This window comes from Adiantum capillus-veneris, chromosome 12 (assembly GCF_014529385.1).
Source record: "Adiantum capillus-veneris isolate H3 chromosome 12, ASM1452938v2, whole genome shotgun sequence".
NCBI lineage: Eukaryota > Viridiplantae > Streptophyta > Polypodiopsida > Polypodiales > Pteridaceae > Adiantum > Adiantum capillus-veneris.
In genome coordinates this window covers 141,376,078-141,399,438 of record NC_140942.1, presented here as the reverse complement: position 1 = coordinate 141,399,438, position 23,361 = coordinate 141,376,078, and the positions used below count along the sequence as shown (strand labels likewise).

Here is a 23,361-nt window from a genome sequence, read left to right as displayed (position 1 = left end):
AAAAAAAAACTCATCTCCCTCTTCCCCTTCGGCCTGACACGAAATAACACCTCTCTCTGTCTCTATCTTTTTTTCTTTCCTCCATATGTTATGTCCTCCTATTTTTCCCTCAAAGATATGGGAGTATTTGGGGAGTATTTCCCCAGATTCCCATTAATAAACCCACTTTCAAAAATTAGCCACATCTACCACGGACAACCTATAACATTGAAACTAGGAAAGTAGTATGTAGAATCGGAGTCGTGTCTAGTCTTTGTATCTCCAAAACTCGGATTTGACCTACACAAAGGCTTGTTACTTAAAATTCTACCAATACTAGTCATCAAACAAATTTTTGTCATATATTCTTCACCAAATGAGTCGACTTCTAATTTTTATGGTATTTCGTTCATTAGAAGGGCCAATTGAAAATATGTCTTTCCAAAGGGGAAGGGTATCTTTCCTCATGCCTATCTTTAAAAAGGATAGGGAGCCCTCCAAATCCTAACAATGCAGTGGCACTGAGTGTGTGCAATTCCTATTAGACCTTTACAATTAAGGAAGATTCCTCCCTACTGTCTTGTATACAAATATACCCTAACAGTGTAAAATTTCCATAATTGCACTCCCATGTAGCAGTCTTGTGCTCTTGAATGATGTAAATGGTACAAAATGTATTACAAGTGTGGAAAAATGGACCAAACAGCCAAATAGGGCTGACAAGTAATGCCGTGAGCTGCAAAGAGTGCTTACAAGGCCCGATTTTGTATATGTAGATAAAAATTTGTGGAGGTTTTGTTAACGTTTTGGAGGAAAGAGAAGGTCCTCCAGAGTATCAAGAAGAGAAGATCCACGCTGTTGTTGAGGGTCATGGCTAGGGTTACTAGGAGGTTGAAGGCCAGGGTTAAGGGTAGGAGGAGTAGGGCTAGGGCTAGGAAGAGTCGGAGGAGGAGAGAAAGGGTCAGAGGTAGGGTTTGGGTTAAAGGTAGAAGGGCCGGCGCCAAAACTGGGGTTAGGAGGGGCAGGGACGTATGCTGAAAGGGCAGGGTAGGGAGGGTTAGGGTTGGGAAATGAGGGGGTAGAGCTAGGGCTAGGGTTGGGATTGAATGTGGGGTTAGCAGTGGGGAAGAGAGAGGAGGCAAGTAGGGAGGGGGGCAAGGAAGAGAGTAGGGAAGGTGGTAAGGGGGGAAGATCGTGCGGTGGGAGTTGCATGGCAAGCTCATAGCTACTTCTTGGGAGAGAGAAGGAGAAAGGAGAAGGAGGAGGTGGGCTAGAGAGAGAGGCCGGGCTTGCAGCACCAAAGGGACCCATGTTAAAGGATGCTGCCGCGGCTGCAGCTGCTGCATACACGTGGCTTTCTGCTGAGCCCCTAAGGACGGCTGGGCTGTGATGGTTGTGCTGGCCCTCATAGGTGGTGATGACCATGCTGGCATCCTGTGGTGACCTCTCCACCCTCTTCTTCACCGTGCACTTGCTATTGGTGCACCGATAGTAGCTCCTGCACATTATACACACAAACAAAACATTTGAAATGAGAACTTTATTTTCAAGTTGTGGTAGCTGCCCAATTAAGCCATACCATAGCATGTCATCATATGAGTGATTGATCGATAAGATTATAAGAGATCAAAGAAGAAGAAAAAGAGAGGAGCTATAGTTTGCGAATTGCCTTTGCAGTTCTATACCTTGGTAATAACAAGGTGAAGGGTCAACGCATATTACAACCAAAAGTTAGAAAAGAAATGCTTGGGACATTAAATAAAGGGACAATTTACAACTAAACAAAGAGATAGCACAGCCAAAAAAAAAAAATGAAAAGGAAGTCATGAGATCAATTTGTATGCCCTTCTCCTTTCTCCTCTAAGGCATGTTTAAACATGCCAATAATTTTAAACTTTCACTAGCTCACTCCAATTGCACCTTCATGTCATTGAATATATAGATGTGCATGTTCATCCATCTACGCATTCATTAGAAGACATGACTTTTCAAAGATTAAGATGCTAGATTTCTTTATTCAAATAAGCATGTATGCTACAATCAAGTGAAATTAACAATAATTGGATGATGATCCTTTGATTCAAATATGATAAAAAATAGTTAGATAGTGGGGAAAAAACGCAAAACATTAATGTAAAAAAAATTAAAAGCACTTTGAAAGTCTAAAAATCTAGTACAAATTGTTTACATGATTACAAATCAGAGAATGGTTATTATGAACAAACAAATATTATATGTGTGTACAGTCAAGCACCTATCATAGTAAGAAGAAAAACAAAGTATTTGTCAATTGATTTGTAATTAATGACATCTTGTTTTTGGGCGATGCATTCTAGAAGACTAACATTGGTGCAAGGATATAAGCTTAATTCGTTTAGAGAAGATCATGTGCTTCATGTTCTTTTCTAGCTCAAATGCATCATAGAATCATGAATCGAAAATTTTAAAACCAAGACCGTTCGAAGGGATAAAACGTAAGCTCGGAGCATTGATATATCCAAGGTAATTACTTTAATAAAGGCTTTCTTGCTACTATGCTATGGTCTATTGGTCTCATTACTAATTAGGCAAGAAAGCATTCATTCTGCTTGTATAGTTATCTAATCTAGACTAGCTGTCATGAGTTTTTTAAATCCATGAAGATCATACACTCATACTTAAGAAACGTAAATCACATAAGAAGCAATGCACCCTGTCGATCATTATATGTATTGTAACATATAATTAAAGCACTTTGTATGTCATATTATCATCTTGATTATGTTTTATAAAGTGAAATCAAAGCTCAAAGAAGTGCTATAGAAAGCCAAGTGACCAGAGAGAAACACTGATGATAATCTATGTGCAATTTGAGCTATAAATGCAAAACACAACGCATCTTCATCACTAACAAATGCACCATACTAAAATAAACAATGTTAAATATGATTGAAATATTTTTCTGTTGAAAGTTGTTTCCATTATGTGGAGTTAATTATCTTCAATATATTGAAAATGCCTAGCTACATCATTTGATCTAGCTAGAAATGCAATGATGCACATTCATAAAAAGCAAGAAAAAAAAGAGATATAAGGAATTATTTGATTTTAAATAAAGTAATACCTTGGGTAAGGGCTATTTTTCACAGCCTTTTGACCATATTTGCGCCATCGAAAACCATCCTCAAGGTGCTCCACCTCACTCTTGGTCACTAACGCCACCCGTGGCTCTCTATGTCGCTTCTGTCCTTTCTTTTTTGTCTTCTCAGACCTAGCATGCCAAAAATAGTCTCTTAGATTTTGTCAACAGACTTGTACACTCAAATATATATATAACTAGATACATAGATAGAGAAGAACATTAACAAATGAGTAGATGAAAAAAAAATGGATTGGATTGATTGACTAAGTAATCATGGATAGTTAAAGCAATAGTTATATGGAGAATTAAATAGCTGAATAGATCTATAGCTACAATAGAAAATCAAGTTAACAAGAAATTTGGAGAATGGTTTCAGAAGATAAAAAGCACATTCCATTGAACCCTATCATGATCATAACTTAACCCAACAAAACAATGATGTGATCAAGTATGTTCACAATGATTATAGAGTTTTTTTAGATGCGTTGGTGGCATTTGAGCTTCCTAATGTGAATGCAAGCACCCTCATGAAAAATGACAGCGAAAATTGAGCCAACTGATAACAAGCGGAAATGTCCTCGAGGTTAGTGGACCAAAATAATATGCGATGGCATTTCAAGCAGATAGAAATGATCTTACATGCAATGCATATATGCTCACCAATATTTGGTATATCCAAAAAATCTAATGTAGTATAGCTTCACAATATAAGTACACCCCATGGATACAGTAGCAAGGTTAGCTGTTTTCTGGGTGAAACCAATCACAAGAAGATTTAGCATTATTTTTTGTAGGAAAATGGAGTCTTTTTCAGTGTTTTTCATACAATGCATAACATCATGAGCTTCTGCTCGAGAGGCACCACATACCTAGCTAGGTACGATTGAGGGCAGGAGACCACCGGTCCTTCCCACCGGGCCGGCGGTCCCTCCCTTGATCACAGAAGCTCATGATGTTGAGGTAAGTCACAATGTGAGAATTATTGTGAGAATCTGTCCAAAACTTCTTGTGAATGAAATGGCATGGACTTGTGCTCTAAGTAAAGGGGATTTACAAAAAAAGTACCAAAATTTTGACCTTGAAAACCAAGGTCCAACGAAATTGTTTTACTTTCAACCGGGGAATTTGCACTACAAACCATGGAAGAGGACCACAATGCAAGTGGCCGGGAGTTACACCAACATCAGGGTCTCTAGATATTGCGCCTATACAACGTCAGTGGATTGAGCACGCAAGCATGGGCAGACGTGGCCCCAGCCGCTTGCGTGCAAAATGACTTCTTCTCAAGAAGCGCTCGCGCTCTCTCTCTCTCTCTCTCTCTCTCTCTCACATCAATATATTCATGCACTGCGCCATATTGAAGGCACAGGAAAAAAGCAGCTTAGAATCGCAAAGGATCCTGTTGAAACACTCAAGGTCCCAAAAGAATTATACATATAAATATATACGAGTCCCAAATGCCCTTGAAGGTCCGTGTCTTGGACCCCCAAAAAAAAAAATCCGTCTCTAGAAGAGCGAAACCACGTCTACGCGCTTGCGTGCTAAATGATGCTTTGCATGAGTAAAACGCGACGAAATCATCCCAACCACCCCCCCCCCCCCTTTACTATAAAAAATTTTGGAAAAAGACACGTGATTGCGGGGTTGAAAGTTCTAACTTCAAAAGAGAGTCTATTCGACTATAGTTATTATCTCCCAAGCTCTCGCTAACCTAGCTGTCCCGCGTTCATAGAATTGCAAATATAGCCAATCGCATAAACGTAACCTTAGAAAATTGCTTATTTTATAGCCATAATATAAAGACTATGGTATTCTGTGTGCATCCTCTTAAAATGCGGGCTGCTACAGCGCCAGGCACGCAAAATTTTGAGCCAATCAAAACGTCCAATTTGCACTCGTTCTAATTACACATTGAGAAAAAGAAACTGCTAGTAGTTAATTAATAATTAGCGTGCCAAAAAAACCCTGATGCAATCCTTTGCTTCTATTAGTGTAAAAATGGCAATGCTAACTAGTACATATAATTGTGGTTCATCACTAATTTGTTGCAGCTATAATTACCATTATAACCTGATCATGCATTTAATTGATTGACCCACTGCTGATTGCCTAATACGAGTCTGAGTCACCTCAAAAAATCTACAGTCACAGCTTGACTCTCCGCGGATCATAGAAACCATAACTATAAAGTCAGCAGTTTATGCAGTACTGTGCATAAACAGTAATCTGGTGATCAGTGATCACTGTAGCTATATAAGTACAAGCTTGGGTAGAAGAGAACGATGATCGGTTAAGCTATGTAATATTAAAGCGAGATTCTATATTAACCGACCTACAATGAGCTCGCTCTCTCTCTCTCTCTCTCTCTCTCTCTCTCTCTCTCTCTCGCATCAGTACTTTCTAAATCAGCCATTTCTGGTTATAAGGTCAACAATTATATATCTACCTCACTGTTCATCAGTTCTTTTAGGTGTAATATCAATGTAAAACTATTAAGTACCCTCCCATAATTAGGTCATCAAATCCCTAATTACCCTTGATTACATCACAAATGACTTACTGCTTTTTCGTTGTCTCCAACGGAGCTGCTTTCTCTGCCGACGGATTTTCGTGATCCGTGGGCGACGGGCTCTCCCTCTCTTGACCAGCAGACGCTGCCTTCTCCTCATGTTGATGCGCTTCCATACCTCCTCCTGCAGAGCCGCTTGCCTTGACTTCTTCTTGCAGACTCACTAATTGCTCTCCCCGCGCATGCCCTGCATCACTTTCTGATGAAGACGTCGATGACACACCTTGTTCACCAGAGCCGACATTCGCAGGCGATGGATAATCCCTCAAAACATTCGCCCCTGCTATTAATTGTGGTGGTAATATTGAGCTTGACGTAGCCATGTCTTGCAAAAGCTGTGCATATGTGGACGATGAAAACCTCCCTAAACTATGTACTGATGTGGAAGTTGTAGCTATTAAGGGTGAAGCCTCCTCTTGTTGTTCTTGTTTCAGCTCTGGCGGAGAGGTGATCGCGCTTGTCGACACGTGTGTTGTACCTATTGCAGACATGTATGTCCTAGAGCCTGTTGATGGCCTGGACATGCCGAGAAGATCAGAGTAGCTTGAAAGTGCAGCTGCACTCGTATCCATCCCTTCTTGCAAGCATTGAGTGTAGCTCAGCAATCTAGAATGATCAGGGTTGCCTGTACTGCTCAGCGTACTCCAAGAATCCGCATATGGCAATGGAGTGCTTGGAACATCTTGCATCAAGAACTGAGATATGGGAGTCATGGGAGGAAAGGAGTAAGGGAAACTCCAAATAGAGCTCGACCCTGATGTTGTTGTTGTTTGCTGAGCCGCATAACTTGGTGCTATATTGCTAGCAGTACCTCTGCTGCCAGCTTGCGGTCCGGCCGTTGACGACGGCGCCATGCTTGCCCAGAAGGCATCCTCTAAATCTTTTTCTGAGGTTCCTTGGCCTCCTCCATCATAGGGCTCTCTTGCCATAAATTGCTGTATGTAGAGCCCAAATATTCCTGCCCTATAAAATGCTAATTAGGGCAGAAGGTAGGACACTCAGTGTGTGTGAGAGGGTAATAATTTGGAGGGGGTTTGCTGAGAGAGAACAAAAAGGGGCTGAGGAGAAGAAAGGGCTTCTATGGTAAGGGGAGGAAATTTAAGGGAAGTAGAGGAAGCTTGTTGGATAAGAGCGTGGCTTAAAGCAAACGTAACACACAAGCTAGGCGTGTCCTTTGAATTTATGGGCAGCATGTAAAAGTATACCTTGGGAAATCTGAAGAAAACCAGTTGATACCAATTGGGGCTTTTACAGAATTGAAAAGGGGGCTTGAGAATGAAAGAAATTTATAAAAGGCCACTTAATTAAATTGTTGAGAATTTGAGAAAGCAGTGTGATGGAGTTGACTTCTAGTTATAACTTCACTAGAGTTAAAAAGCTGAGACTAGTTCTGATGAGGAACCCACCTACCGAGCTCAATGTCTACTGTCTAAGGCTAGCTGATTGATGCATCCACACAAAAGGGTCCTTTTATTGTTTTCTTATTGAGGAGTAGGGAGGGAGAGAGAGAGAGAGAGAGAGAGAGAGAGAGAGAGCGCAATTACTGTAGGTATCGATGGGCTGTGATGCGTTTTGACATCCCCCTGGGCCCTTCCCATATAGGGGTCCAAGTTTGAACATAAAAAGATCTAGGGCTGAGGAACGGACAAAGTTCTCTCTGATCAAGCAACCAAATGATGAGCCTTATAGACAAGCTATGTAGGTGAGACTGTGTGTGTGTGTGTGTAAGAAGCTTACATTGACACAATTACGTGATAAGAAATTGAGTCGACACAATTTCTCAACTGCCACGTAGGCCTTGTCTGTGTGTTTGTATGTGCTTTATCTCTTGATAGAGGTTTGAACTCCGATGGGCAAAAGCTTTTGTTGGTTGGAAATATTGTTGTTGGATACACCAAACCTTGCCGCCGAATATGAAAATTAGGAGAAAAAGGTGATTAAGAAAACCTTGCAGGTAGTACTGTACGATTTTTTAGATCAAAATGGCCAAAGCAGAAGAAATTGACAGGCCGGGAGGTTAATCTAGAATCTGAGGGAGAGAGAGAGAGAGAGAGAGAGAGAGAGAGAGAGAGAGAGAGAGAGGTCACGACTCACGAGTGCTTAAGACAGCTGAAAGCTGATACAGATGAGAGCAGAGAGAGAGAGAGAGAGAGAGAGAGAGAAGCAGCGTCTGTATCACGTGTGTCTCGAAGAGAGAGAGAGAGAGGCAATTGCCACTGTTGCTGCACAATGGCCCCAATGTGAATGTTCAAAGCTTTGAAATGAAACCGCGTAGGTACCGATCAGCGTGTACATTGTCTCCGCCTTGAGAATGAGAGAGAGAGAGAGGGAGAGAGAGAGAGAGAGAGTTGTATAGTCAAACTTCCTGTTTAACCATTCAACATGTTTCCATTTACCAGCCAAGCTCACTGCCCTGCGTCGCCCATTAAACTAATCCTTCTTCTTCCTTATATTTCTCGCCAATTACGTGCTCACGTGGCCTCCACAGAAAAAGGCTCCTCCCCTTACAGCGCACCACGTGTCGGCAGGCGCGCGCCGCCAGGTGGGCCACCAAGAAAGAGCGCCAGCGTGTACGCGCTCAAGCTGGTGTGAAAGCGCAGTGCTGACTTTTTAATGGTTTTTGCAGCCGTGAAAAAATGCAAGAGACATGTGTCGGCTGCAGGCTTCCGGATTTCCCGGCGTCCGCCCGGACAATACCTTCTTTCTGGGCCCCTTCCCAATTACTGTAAGTCCGAAGGACTCGCCTCCCCTGGAAATTCTGGAATCAGCATTCGGGACCTAAATCAGGGCTGGGCTATCCTCCATGGCCAAAAACACTTGCAAATTGGCATAAATGAGGCAGTGTAATTGATCCTCCTTGGAAGCAAGCCAGTGTCAATTAGAGAGAGAGAGAGAGAGAGAGAGAGAGAGAGAGAGAGTAGCAATGGTTCCTACGTGAAGGGTCTAATTTTACGTAAGGAGGATTTTCGAGCCTTTTTTGGACTTCTCTCTCCAGGTGTCCAAAACAAGCGATCCAAGGGTCAATCCTAGGGGTTTTGGCCCTCCAGAGGCACTGGTGAGGTCAAAATCACCATACTCCGAATCGAACTGCAAGTTTTTTTTATTCATATTAATGTTAGTACCTCCTCAGATAATTTTTTAGGGTACTCCAATTTCATGCAAAAGGACACACTTTATATAACACATATTTTTATTGGTGTCGGTCTTGCACGAAATTAAGCTAGACTTCTTCCTCTCTAAGTGCTATATTCTTGTGCATCAATTCAACCGTTTGCTAAACAATCTTTACCTTGACAGTAAACTCGGATCATCTCCACCTTCTACATCTGAATATGAAGGGCAAGTACTCTTCTAACATGTATGCTTTTTTTCACTTATACTATGGTTGATAATGTAAGGAGTTAAAGACATTAATGACAAGGACCAAACAACGGTAATAGGAAGGTTCTTAAAGAGGAGGTTAAGGAGGAGGAGTTGTATGATGAGTCAAAAGAAAGCTAAGGAGAGAGCTCCAAGCAAGAAGAAAAGCCTACAACTAAAAACAATCACCAAAGAAAGGATTTGATACCAAGATCTCACTTAAGCCTCTTTCAAAGAAGAGAAGATTTTCTCAAAGAGGGATATGCTACAAAGAGATTAGAAGAGCACCAAAAACACTCATTGTGGCAATCCTTAGGCTTGCACAACAATTCAAAATAGATATCAAGTGGAACATTTTGTAAAGCATGCACCATATCCCTTTTCAAAAACCAACATTTTGTATAGCTATACACACTTCCCTTGTAAAATGAAAAAATTGATTATAAACTAAAGAAATATAGGAAATACAAGTAAATTGAGCCATATGCTTCCACTAATATAATTGCATTGCATCTAGGTCTTTTATTTTCACCCACAATTATAGTAACCCTTGTGTTTGTCTCTGCACATTCAATCCAATCTAGTTGGGTTGAAAGTAGCAAGTCAAACCTCAAAGCATACTCCATACAATCTTCAACCCCTATACTTGAAGGGCCTAAATCATCTACAAACCATGGTGGGAGTTTTTTGAGATTATTCAAAATAGCTATGAGTCTGGCTCTACCTTATCCTCTCCTTCTCCTCTTCTATGGTTTTTTGCTCATGAACTTTTCTCCCTTTTTCTTATGCTTGCAAAAGATGCATCCATAGCCATATTTATATCCCTATAGCTACTCATTCTAAATGTGTATGGATGACACTGAGAAACCGGGGTGAGCTATTTATACTTTCATGAAACAAGGGGGTGATAAGACTATGGTATGATAGCAACCATCCATATTGAACCTGCTTTTGAAGATCCTTAGAATCTCCTAGATCAAATACCATTAAGAGGACATAGCATTGATAGCACTATGTTCTTTTAAAGCATGCAAAAACCTTACAATATTGAAAGAATGAAATTGGCACATCTTTTCACATTCAAGTGCACAAAATTTTTACAAATTGAAATTAAGAAAATGAGCCATTTGCACCAAACAAGTAATTGCCATTGGTATCAAATTATTTTGTATGAAATGTAGTTCTAGGCAAAAATGGATACAAACTGCCAACACATTGACGCTAGGATGTGGTCCTAAAGAGTAGACTTTAGCCATGTTAGCCTTTAGAAATTTTTGGATTTCATAAAAGATTTTGTACCTATGGCTTTCACTTCTTCTCGAGCTTATTAGTGGTTGGCCACTCTCCACTCCTAAAATCAAGCAATGCAAACTTGGAGGCACTACCCCAATCCTTCATGGATCTCGGTGGAATATAAAAAAGATCATAAAGGAATTCCCTCTTCTCTGCAAGAGACCCATGAGTCTCCCTTTGTAATGCTCCTCCCTAATGGAGCTATGCTATACATACAAAATGTCAATGACACACTCTAGTGATTTTTATTCATCTATGCTTGAGTGATACGGGTCTGTAAGGAGCATAGTAGCACAAAACAAGCATAAAAAATATAATATTCATATGAGCTAAGTAGGACAAACAAGCAAAATCAAATTGTAAAGAACATTCAATAATCTAGTGTAAATATGTGAATCACTTATAATTTTCTTTGTGTGCAGAGGAAGGTTGGAGCTCCTGGGACAACAAAGATGAATTGCACTAAAACTTCCTTTGCTTTCTTCTCAGCTTTAGAAAGCACTCTTACTTTCCAACATGGCAAGGATTGATTTTTTGAGGAGGCTTTCTTTTACTCTACTATCCGATTGCCCTTGGTTATGAATATTGGGATCCACCAGTTGTGTTGTCTAATGTTCCATAGATGGTGATGGTTTCGATGGATGTGCTAAGGCATTTCAACTAGGTGGACTCCATTGCTCAAAGAAGACGACACACATTGAGATGAAGGTAAAGAGAACGTAGCAAGAAGAGGAGAGAGAAGAAGGTGGTGGGACGAGGAGGGAGGTGGAAATAGGAGGGAAAAGAAGGCCGTGAGACGATTCAAAAACTCCTTTTGTTTGGTGAAAGAGACCTTCCTGAGGTAAAAGGATCAATTAATAAAAAGTTATCTCAAATAGCTAAAGAAAATACATTTTCAATATTCAAAAGCAATTTTTAAGATGAAGATTTCGTAACGAAATCCCTACCCCTATTGGTAAAGATCACTCTCTCTAAACATTTGAAGGCAAAACAATGACCTCAAACTTCCCTTAATGAGCGTCAAAGTAGAGGAAAGCAGCCATCAAAGATGAGAAGCAATGGAGCATCCCCAACTTTGGCGTTCAAAATCGGCATTTTAAGAAGCACGCTAAATTAGTGTTTTTTAGTTCTAGCGTTTTTCATAAGCAAGTCAGTAGTAGCAGCATTTTGAAACGCTCGATGTTTTGGTACTGGCAAGTTGCCCTATTTTGGTAGCATCTTGAGACGTTGGGCCATATTGTCTCCATCTCTTGGCTATTGGGAACCAATGACAACGCTTTGAAATGTTGTCCTAGTGCTACTAGGGGGTGGTCACTCCCCCTGTTCATGGTGGCCACAATGGCCACGATGCTAGATTTCTAGTCATGTGACCAATGCCACAACTAGCTTCATCCAAAGAAAGGCTTCTAAGGGGCAGAGGGTGCTTCCCTACAAATGATGTGGACCCATGTATTAGAGTTCAAGTTATCATTGTTTGAACTCGTGGGTTAGAGTTCAAGGCCCATGCATCGGTCAAGGAATCAATGTGACAAAACACTATCGATGTGCACGCCAATCCATTGTTGTTGATCAGATTATGGATAGGATGTGTTTCAAAGTTCAATGTCTAGAAAAGTTTGGATGTGTGTGTTCACAGTTCACGAACGGGAATTCTTGCATGTAGTGTGGTTTACAATGAAATTTTCTATGAGGAAAACGGTGCTCAAGTTAGCATTCTTTTATGTTAAGGTTTGTGGTAGCATAACCAAGTTATATCTATTAGGGAGCTATTATTAGGGTGTCCATGGTAGCTTCTTCATCAACTTGGTCTTCCTACATATGTCCACTACGAGCTACAGAGAGGGTGTTAAATTTATAGCATTCCAAGTGAATAGCCCAATGTGATATTTTGGATTTAGATAATTATTTTACTGATTTGTCAAAGTCTTCAATAGGGCAATTTATTGAGGGAGGGACTTAAGGGCCCCCATGATAGTATATAAGCAACACCTTGGCCCCATTTTATATCACTAGTTCATAACCAAGTTAGATGGTTCAATACTCTCTCTCTCTCTCTCTCTCTCTCTCTCTCTCTCTCTCTCTCTCTCGCGTGCGCGCGTTCATATTCTCCCCATTTCTCTATGCTTCTGCATTGTCAACTTTGACAAAACCTCCCCTTCTTGCCTGCTTAACCCTTCCTCCCTTGAAGCCCATAATAAACCCCAGCAATCGAGCATACAAATAAGGTGCCTCCCCCCCCCCCCCCCCCCCCCACTCCTCTCATCTTGCCAACTGCTCCAAGAATTCTCACTCCCCCAAAGCCCCTAGTTGTCCTTAGAAAAACCCTAACCCCCAGCTCAAAAGAGATACTAGAAAGGCCTCAAAACCTCTCAATAGATTCTTTGTTTTAGCTTCACTCCTTGAGTGGGACGACTCTTATCAAGGATTCTCAATCTTTATCCTTTGATGAAGATACAAACTCCCCTCTTGAAGCTCCGATTAACCAACACAATGGCCCACCTAACCTTTACCATACACCATGCAAAGCAGTAGAGGGGCCAAAGCATGTGGACACCTAGAAAGAAAACAAAAAAAGCCACACACCACACTAGGCAAGCAATCATTAAGGGGTCTTCTCAAACTAAACATTCTGATTGCCATCACACACACATTGTCTTAGGGCTTTTGGAAACCTCTCACCACAATACCCTCTTACAATGGACGAGCATTAGGTAGTGAAAACACACTAAAAGAAATTCACACAAAGCTCAAGTAACGCAACCTTAAAGATACAAATCACCTGAATTCACCAAACCGTGTTGCACAAGTGGAAGGAGGGAGATTTGAAGCCTAATCATGGAATAAAATGTACAATAGTGATCTTGAGATTTGGTTCTCTCTCTCTCTCTCTCTCTCTCTCTCTCTCTCTCTCTCTCTCTCTCTCTCTCTCTCTCTCTCTCTCTCTCTCAATGTGTTCTATAGCATCAAAAACTATAGTGCATCAATGTGTGAAACTCACAATATGATGACTACACCTAGTCTCTCCTCACGCATATAGTGTTGGCGCTGCTATGTAAGAGATGATTTACAAGGAGGAAGAGAAGAGGCCTATTTATATGTTGGAGACCCCTCATTAAGGTTATTGGTAATCCTATTTACAAACTAGCACACGAAGATTAAGATTTTTTATTATCAAAATATGGTGCACCTCTCTTGTCTGCTTCAGCTCTATTGGGATTCAGGCCAACTAGCCGGACGTCCCACTTACTACTAACCGATCTACTAACTTAACCATGTATACACTTATTGTTTGATACAACAGAATAAGGAGCTGCAACAACAGCATAACGTTGATGTGCGCTCCACCCAAAGAAGGTCTCTCTCTCTCTCTACTCTCACACTTGCACTCGCACACTCTTCCCTTGGCACCTTCAACTGGTATCAGAGCAGGGTTTGTGCTTGCCGTTTTTGCGTCCGCGTGCGCGCGCACTTTCAAAAGTGCAAACAAGTTTCCGATTTCGGCATCGGCAAATTGAGCGTTCTGAGAGCGTTTCCATCAGGTGTTCTCGGGTTTTACCCCTCTTTCGAAGATGTTCGTGAGGTCGAAAGCTTCATCCGAGCTTTGCTTCAAGAGTTGTATTTTTCAACTCCACTTTTGCTACAGGTACAGGTACAAGACACAGGTGCAGGTTATTTAGAGACTATTTTGGGATGGTATATAGCCGTTTTATGGCTATTATGTGCTATTGGGATGGTGTTTATGGGCTGATTAGGAGCACTTTTCGGCATCGACATTGTCTCGGGTTTTTTAGGCATCCATGTCCTCACAGGTTCTTGCATACATACAGGACATCCAGGTTTCTTACAGGTTGCAGTGTTTTGCATCAACACAGATTTCAGTGGGAGTATTTGATGCACATATGCATTGTTTTGGCACTTTTAATAGTGCTAGAGCTCTTTTGAGAGCGGTTTTACTCCCCGTAGGGATTTGTTTACTGCTTGCACATTTTGTTTAGCGCTTGTTTGAGCGCATGTACTCCACCTTGCAGTATTGTTGACAGTGGATGTACGTTGAGTTGCGGAAACTGCCATATGTACCTTTTGTGGAGCCGATTTGGTTTGTTTCTAGCAATCCCGACCGTTTCTGAGACTCGATTCGGAGGCCCTTTCTGAGACTGGGCTGGTTTCTTGTCTGCATAACCTTTTGTGAGGGTCGATAGCGTGAGGTTTTCTTGAGCTGGGGGATTCTCGAATGTTGAGATTCTTTCAGTGATACAGGTTGCTGGAGTACCCATTTCTCGTGGCCTCGCCATAGGACATGTATAGAGAGGGCTAGGTGCATTTGACGCCATGTTGACAGTCTTGGGTCAGCTTTTGACTTTTTATGCACAGATAGTGGTTGATGCGCCTGCCTTATGCTCTGAGAGAATCATTTTTTATGCGTTACTAATCTCTTGTGACAGTTTTGGATTGAGATTCTGTTAGTTTTTTTTTGGAAACTCTGTCGAATTTTTCCTTGAATTACCAGTGTTTATCACCATATTATCTTTAGCTTGCAGCCATGTCATCTAGCGGTGAAAAGGATATTTACAATATCCGGAAATTTGCTAGGACAAATTTTTCTATCTGGAAAGAGCAGATCAAGATGTTTTTATACAAAAGGGCCAGATGGATCCTATCATGGAGCGCCCAAAGGGTGAGCATACAAATGTTGAGTGGGAGAAACTTGATGCTAAGGCCATGTCTACCCTCTGTTTGCATTTGGCTGAATCTGTGTACTTTACTATAGTTGGAGAAAGGACTGCTAGAGATGTATGGCATAAGTTGTGTTCCAGTTATGAGAACAAAAGTGCCACTAATAAGGTTTTCTTGATGAACAAGCTGTTTGACCTTTGTATGAAGGAAGAGGGCACTATTTCTACTCACATTAATGAGTTCAATATCATTTTCACTTAGTTGACCACTCAGGGTTTGGTCTTCGATGAGGAAATCAAATGTATATTCTTGCTACGCAGTTTACCCTCTTCTTGGGATACGTTATGTACTGCGATTAGCAACTCAGCACCTGGTACCAGTCTAGTGTACAATGACGTCCTTGGGAGTCTGTTTACCGAGGAGATTCGCAAGAAATCTCTCGAAGGCAAGAAGGATGGTGATGCGTATGTTGCTAGTGATAGACAGAGGGGTCGCACTCAAAGTCGTGCCAAAAGCAAGGAATGTGGGTCTCACGTAGTAAGTCTCGGGGTTCTATGCATAATGTCGAGTGCTATCACTGCCATAAAAAAGGGCTATCACTGTCGAGTGCTATCATTGCCATAAAAAAGGGCATGTGAAGAAGGATTGCAGGAAATGGCAGCAAAGCAAGAAGGATAAACAATCCGGTGAAACTTCTAAGTGTGATGATTCAAACAAGGGCAAAGCAAAGTTAGGGGAGATCAATGTGCTAGATTCTTCAAATGCTCCTCTTGCAGAGACTCTTCCAGCGGTTGTTATGCCACTTACCTCTGACGTATTGGTCTTCAAAGCAGATCTACCTGTCGAGGCTCTTGTTACACAAGATGCGCAGTATGCACAGAATTGGATAGTAGATTCTGATGTGAGTTTCCATGTGACACCACATAGAGAGTGGTTCTCTACTTATTCTCACTCTTGTGGCAAATGAGACTTGGTGATGCTTATGAACTAGACATTGAGGGTGTCGAAAACGTCAAATTGCATCTAAGGAATGGCACGCACTTTACTTTATGTAATGTCAGACATGTGCCCAAGTTGACTAAAATCTTGATTTCTGTTGGTGAGCTTGATGATTTGGGCTACAACACCACATTTGGCAATGGTTCATGGATTGTACGCAAAGGTAATCTTGTTGTACTCAGAGGTCAGAAGCATGGTACCTTGTATTCCATGCATGTGTCAGATGTTGGTCATGATTCCATATCTATAGACGAGCTGTCGTCTACTAAGTTGTGGCATTGCCATCTAGGTCATATTAGCCAAAAAGGAATGAGAACTCTGACTGGTTTTGGCTACTTACATGTCTTGTCTTATGTTGACTTTCCTGTTTGTGAGCACTGTAGCTATGGCAAACAGACTAGGTCCGTGCACTTACCATTGGGTCAAAAGCGAGTTGAACCTCTAGATTTAGTACATAGTGATGTTTGTGGTCCTATGTCAACCAAATCTCTATGGGGGGCCAGTTATTTTGTGACATTCATAGATGACTCTACTCAAAAGGTGTGGGCATATCCTTTGAAACATAAGGATCAAGTTATTCCTGTGTTCTAGAAATTTTTAGCACTCGTTGAGAATCAATCTGGCAAGAAACTCAAGAGGTTGCGGACTGACAACGGTGGAGAGTATGTCTCCAAGGAGTTTGACAATTTTTGTGCTAAAAGGGGGATTAAAAGGCCGTTTACTACACCATACACACCAGCTCAGAATGGAGTTGCTGAGTGCATGAATCGTACGATTCAGGAAAGAGTCACGGCCATGCTTTCTAGGGAAAATCTCACACAAGGCTTTTGGGCAGAAGCCATCTTGACTGCAGTGCACATTATAAATCGTTCGCCTAGTACGCCTTTGAATTATGAGATTCCATAAGAGTTATGGTTAAACTTAAGCCCCACTATGACCATCTACGTGTTTACGGTTGTGAAGCTTATGCTCACGTGCCTAACAACTTCGACAGAAGTTAGAGCCAAAGTCACTCAAATGTATTTTCATTGGATATGGTGCAGGGAGAGATGGGATATCGTCTTTGGCACACGGAATCTCGTCAAGTCATCCGTAGTTCAGATATGATCTTCAATGATTCGAAGATGCATAAACTACCTATCAAGGAAATAGAGATTCAGAGAGTCACTTTTGAGGATGTTGCCTCAGAGAGAGTGAAATCAACTCAGCGGGCTAGTGATGTACCTTCCACTAGCAATGCTCCAGAGGGAGCGGATAGCAATGGTGAAGGAGTGAGACGGTCTACTAGAGTCTCTCATCCACCTGCGTGTTTTGAGACAGATCTTGATTACATCATGTTGACCGATTGCGGTGAGCCAAGCTGCTACCAAGAAGCCATGATGACGGATGATGTGGTGAAGTCGGAGCAGGCTATGGAATCTAAGTATAACTCGATTCTGGCTAATGACACTTGGGACTTGGTAGGACTGCCAAATGATGCGAAAGCTTTACCTTGCAAATGGGTTTATAAGAAAAAAATTACCTCATGTGATCCAAATCCAAAGTACAAGGCTAGACTTGTTGCCAAAGGGTTCAAACAGTAAAAGGGAGTCGATTTTGATGAAATCTTCTCGCCTGTGGTCAAGATGACAACGCTTAGAACCGTACTTGGTATTGTAGCGATTGAGGACATGGAACTTGTCCAAATGGATGTGAAGAAAGCATTTCTTCATGGGGATCTGGATGAGGATGTTTACATGTAGCAGCCTGAAGGATTTGTTCAGGAGAATGAATCTCCTGAGGAGCTAGTATGCAAGCTCAAAAAGGCACTTTATGGCTTAAAGCAGGGTTCAAGGCAGTGGTATCATAAATTTGATGCATGTATGAGGTCTCAAGGATATAAAAGGAGAGAAGAGGATCACTGCTTGTACACAAGAAAGCTAGATGATGGCTCGATGATCATTCTAGTTTTTTATATTGATGACATGCTTATAGCTCGGAAATCCATTGCAGAAATTGCCAACTTTAAGAAAACACTTAGCAATAATTTTGCAATGAAAGATTTGGGGGATGCTACACACTTTCTTGGCATGCGAATTAGAAGAGATTGCAAACATCATATTCTTGAGTTATCTCAGGAAACATACATTGAGAAATTTTTGCAGCGTTTCAATATGCAGGGGGGGAAAGCATTGAGTACCCCAATGCAGGCATTCTTGAAACTCAGCAACAAAGCTGAGCAAGATGAAATGGCTAAGGTACCATATTCTTCGGTAGTGGGCAGTCTCATGTATGCTATGGTGGCCACAAGACCAGACATTGCTTTTATAGTGGGAGTAGTGAGCCGATATATGGCAAATCCTGGCAGATGGCATTGGTAAGCAGTGAAGCACATTCTTAGGTACCTCAAAGGTACGATCGGTAGGTGTTTACGCTTCGAGAACAGTTATGCATCCATCGTGGGTTATGCGGATGCAGACTATGCGGGTTGTGTCGACAATAGGAGATCGACATCTGGCTATGTCTTCATATTTGTTGGAGCAGTAGTATCTTGGAGGTCATGTCTTCAAGATTGTACGTCATCTTCCACTACGGAAGCAGAGTACGTTGCATTGTCGGATGCAAGTAAAGGGGTTGTATGGTTATCTCGCTTGGTCAAAAATCTTGGCATTTATGAGACTCCAGTGATATATTGTGATAGTCAGAGTGCTCTTGCATTAGCAAGGAATCCCGTGTTTCACTCCAAATCGAATACATTGAAGTCAGGTATCTTCTCGTGAGAGATTTCTTGGCCAAAAAGCTCATTGATTTGGTCAAGGTACACACTGACGACAACCCAGCAGATGCTTCTACTAAATTTTTGCTAGTATAACCTAGCAAATTAACCTTTTTTTCATGATAATTTCTCCGTTTGGGTCGAGCAACACTCGTCCTCCACCTGCTTTTCATGTGGCTCATCGAAAAGCTTCATCAAAGAACAAGGTAAAGGCATTAGGGATACTTTTAGGTGATGGAAATAGTAGGGTCTTTACTTCACACACTTTAATGTCCTTCTCATGCACTCTACAAGTGATAAACCATACTAATTTTGCGGGACACTATCTTCTACCTTGAAAGAGTATTGAAACTCTTGCAAAACCCACTTTGAGATCCTAGTACTAAGATTCATTTGAGATGACACCCAAGGAAACAATTTTTTTGCAGTGAGAATTACAAAAAGTTTTTCGTAACAAGTAGGATCTAAATTTTCTTGCCACAAACATGAGACCAAGCATCATGAATTCTGTTTCTGTGTAGCCTCTCTCCAAATCATTAATGACCCTACTAGTAAAGTATATGGGACGCATCCTGGTACTATACCAATTTTGTTGTAGCAAAACATCACCAATTGTTGCCTTTCCAACACTAGAGCTAACAAAGAATGTGTACTCCCAAGAAGGATACATGAGTGTTGGTATTTCTAACCAAATGACTTTAATGCTACAAAAATATTCACCAAGCTCATAAAACCAAGCAACCTCTACTTGTTGTGTCAATTTTTGCAAAAGATGAACTAACTTTGAGGCTAAGTGAATGAAGCGTGACATGTGATCCCGGGGTGGTCACTTTTTAGAATGTGTATGATATCACGTGAGTTAACCGGAGAGGATTATTAAAAGACCAAAATGTATAAAAATGTATACATACAGAGGGGGGTGGGGGTTTTTTAAATAGGCTCACAGTGTAAGTATAGTATATATATTGGGGTATGATTAATTACCTCTTGAACGCACGTGATATAGGGGTCTTTTGATAAGTGACTACCCCGGGCATGTGATTCACCTTTTGAATGAATGAGATTACCTCTTTGAGACTCTTGGGGGATGGTAACTCAATAAGATCCTTTTCATTTAATGGATCCACCTCAATGCCTTTGTAGGAACCCTAGTGAGCAAGCACGAGCACTTCATCCTCACCTATGTAACATTTGTCGCGATTGAGTTGACCTCCCATGTCGTAGAGTTTATTCAAACCTTCTTCTACCTTCTATAGGTGCAATGATTTAGAGATATAAATACAAAAATTATCAATGAAAACTTTGATAGACTTCCCCAAGAATTCTTGAAACACCATGTTCATGAAACACAATGTTGTTGGAGCATTTTTCAGCCCAAATGGTATGTTGATCAATATACAAGCCATACATGGAAGTATATTGTATGTGCCATTTAGAATATTATAAGTGATAGTTAACATATTGCAAGTGCTAGTTAGCATATTGTATGTGATAATTAATATATTGTATGTGCTAATTAACATATTGTATATGCTAGTTAGCATATTTTATATGTTAACTAGTATAGTGTGTATGCTAGTTAAAATCTTGATTATGTTAAAAGCTTATTGAGTGTGCCAGTTATTATACTAGTAATGCTAATTAGTATACAAGCCATACATGGAAGCATATTGTTTGTGCTAATTGGCATACTATAAATTCTATTTAGCATATTGTCAATGCTAATTAGCATACCATAAATGCTAGTTAGCATATTGTATGTACTAATTAGCATATTGGGTGTGCTATTTTTTAGACTAGTAATGCTAGCTAGTATACAAGTCATACATGGAAGCATACTATATGTGTTAGTTAGCATATTGTAATTGATAGCTACATACTGCTACATATTGTAATTGATAGCATATTGTAATTGATAGCTACATAATGCGTATGCTAATCAGCATAGTGTATATGCTAATTAGCATATTATATGTGCTTGTTAGCATACAATGTATGCTAATAGTTAAAATCTTGAATATTTTAATAGCTTATTGAGTGTGCTAGTTATTATACTAGTAATGCTAATTAGTATACAAGCCATACATGGAAGCATAATGTATGTGCTAACTAGGATATTGTAAATGCTAGTTAGCATATTGTATGTGCTAATCATCTTATTGAATCTTATAGTTATTATACTAGTAATGTACATGGAAGCATATTGTATGTACTAGTTAGCATATTGTAAGTGCTAGTAGCATACTATATGTGCAAGATAAAGCTAGCACACACATAGCATTCTTTCTTCTCTCATATTTGGAGGTTGAGCTCTACTATAGATTCAAAGAAAAGCATCTAGATTGCAAAAATATTGGTATGAGAAAATTTGAGATGATGAAGCCATTTTTTGTACGGTAGGTGAAAGATAGATACACATTCTGCTGTTAATATCATGTGCAAATATCCTTTTTAAAGGACATAGTTAATAACATGCAGTTTCAATCATTTGGGTTGCATGGAGCCCAATGCAAATGTATATACATCATTTGCATCAAAGGTGATGAAGCTAGCATGATTTGCATGGATTTCTGTAACAATTTCAAGGATTTCACACTTCTATGGGAGTCAGTTCTCTTGCCAAAGCATATAGATGATGTTCGTTACCACAACAGGGAGTGTTTGATGGCAGAATGTAAGAAATGTGGTGTGAAGGGGCTGAAAACGTGATGCTTAGAGACACAAATGCCAGGTAAGAACATCTCTGTAAAAAATTTGTGTATGTTGAGGCAACAAATAAGCATGGAAACCAAAAACAAAAAAGAGAAAAGATCTTATGAATAAAGAAATGAAGTGCTAGGATTTTCTTCAACTCTTTCAGACCGAGCTCAAGGATTTTATCAAGGATTGTGTTCGTAGATTTCTTGACAATGGGGTTGTTTTGGTTGTAGATTTTGCAAAAAAAACTATGCATTCAAGGAGAAAAATGAGATTCAATCTATGCATTGGCACTCAAGTTAAGTAACCATTTTTGTGCACATAGCTTACTACTATAGGGAAGGGGGAGTAGTAAAGACAATCCAATTCTTCATATTAAATGACAAGGTGCATGGCACATTTTTTGTCAGCATAAAACAATGTTTGTCCAACATTGTTTTATGCTACATTGTGGCTAGTTTCAAAGAGAAGGTGCCACTCCAAAATGAAATTGGGTCTGGTCAAATGGTGCTACCTCATAGTCTAAGGCTATTAGGCATTTCTATTTTGTTGCAAGGTATGATATACTAATAAGAATGGTGATGATCTCGTTCTTCTTTGGATTGGGACATGGCAAGGGAGAACATGACGGTGTGAAGGGGAGGACCTGGGAGCACAGCGGAAGCAGAAGAAGAAACGAGCACACACACTCACACAATCAACACCATAGCCACACACACAGGTTGGAGGGGGAGAGCCAACACATACTGTGTGCCCCCTTTTTTTTCTTCTCTATCTTATGCACTAAGGCACAATACACATTGTACTTATGGCTAGTGGCTCACACAAGTGTATAGCTGTACACTTAGGGTTAGTAGCAGTTACTGATGGGCATGGCCATTAAACCTAACATTCTCCCACTTGATGGCCAATGTGGGAGACCATAAGAATGTAAGAGAACCACTCTTCATCCAATGCACATCAACTCATGACAGTGCTAAAAATAATGGCTGGAGAGACTTTTAGTGAGTGCATCCACTGTGTTCTTTGATGTAGGAATCTTCATTGAATCGAGGCTCTTGTTTGCCAGGCATTGACGACTGAAGTGATAACGCACATGAATGTGTTCTATTCTAGAATGAAACATTGGATTGTTAGCCAAGGCAATAGCACACTGACTGTCACAATGAAGAACTAGTGTGCACTGCTCCAATCCAAGATCTTTCACTAGGCGAGCAAGCCAAATAGGCTATAGCTTCTTTGCATGCCTCACTCAATGCAACATACTCTGCCTCTGTAGTAGAAATGGATGTACAATCTTGAAGAACGGATCTCCAAGAAATAGCAGAACCAGCAAATGTGTAAATCTAGCATGTTGTTGATTTACGACTGTCAACACAGCATGCATAACAATTGTCTACAAATCCTTGAATGGATGACTCTCCAAAACCATAGCATAACTTTCTATTTGCAGTGCCACTCAAGTATCTAAGAATCGACTTGACAGCATCCCAATGCCTTTTACCAGGGTTAGACATAAATCTGTTGACAACTCCCATTGCATGTGCAATGTCAGGTCTTGTAGTCACCACGGAATACATGAGACTACCACAAGATGAAGCATAAGGAACCTTAGCCATTGCAACCTTTTCCTCAACATATTTGGGACAGTTGTTCTTACTAAGTTTCAAATATGCAGGCAATGGAGTACTCAAAGCCTTCCCCTTCTGCATGTTGACACCATCAAGAACCTTGTGCACATACTCTTTTTGAGAAAGGTAAAACAACCTCTTCTTACAATCACAAGTAATGCGCATACCCAAAATGTGATTGGATTCACCCAAATCTTTCATGTCAAATTGACTTTTTAGCTTGGTTTTCAAGTTAGCAGTGTCCTTCTTAGAATGACCAGCAATAAGCATGGCATATCCATTG

General features: G+C 40.6%; 1 protein-coding gene across 1 annotated transcript; it reads right to left on the bottom strand.

Annotated features, from left to right (window-relative positions):
* Nucleotides 1-572: 572 nt before the first annotated feature.
* Nucleotides 573-7,751, bottom strand: LOC147446613 (uncharacterized). Its single transcript, XM_086525811.1, has 3 exons — nt 5,661-7,751; nt 3,083-3,229; nt 573-1,477 (listed from the first exon to the last, which is right to left on the bottom strand). The coding sequence occupies exons 1-3, from the start codon at nt 6,596-6,598 to the stop codon at nt 778-780; spliced, it is 1,785 nt and encodes a 594-aa protein (XP_086381937.1). The 5' UTR covers nt 6,599-7,751; the 3' UTR covers nt 573-777.
* Between the last annotated feature and the right edge of the window lie 15,610 nt (nt 7,752-23,361).

Bases quoted from the DNA above. Each gene is read 5' to 3' on its own strand.
- LOC147446613 (XM_086525811.1), bottom strand. From the start codon at position 6,598: ATGGCAAGAGAGCCCTATGATGGAGGAGGCCAAGGAACCTCAGAAAAA. The intron at 3,230-5,660 runs GTAAGTCATTTG...TTGGCATGCTAG, and splicing joins TTGGAGACAACGAAAAAGCA to GTCTGAGAAGACAAAAAAGA. The intron at 1,478-3,082 runs GTATTACTTTAT...TATAATGTGCAG, and splicing joins AAAAATAGCCCTTACCCAAG to GAGCTACTATCGGTGCACCA.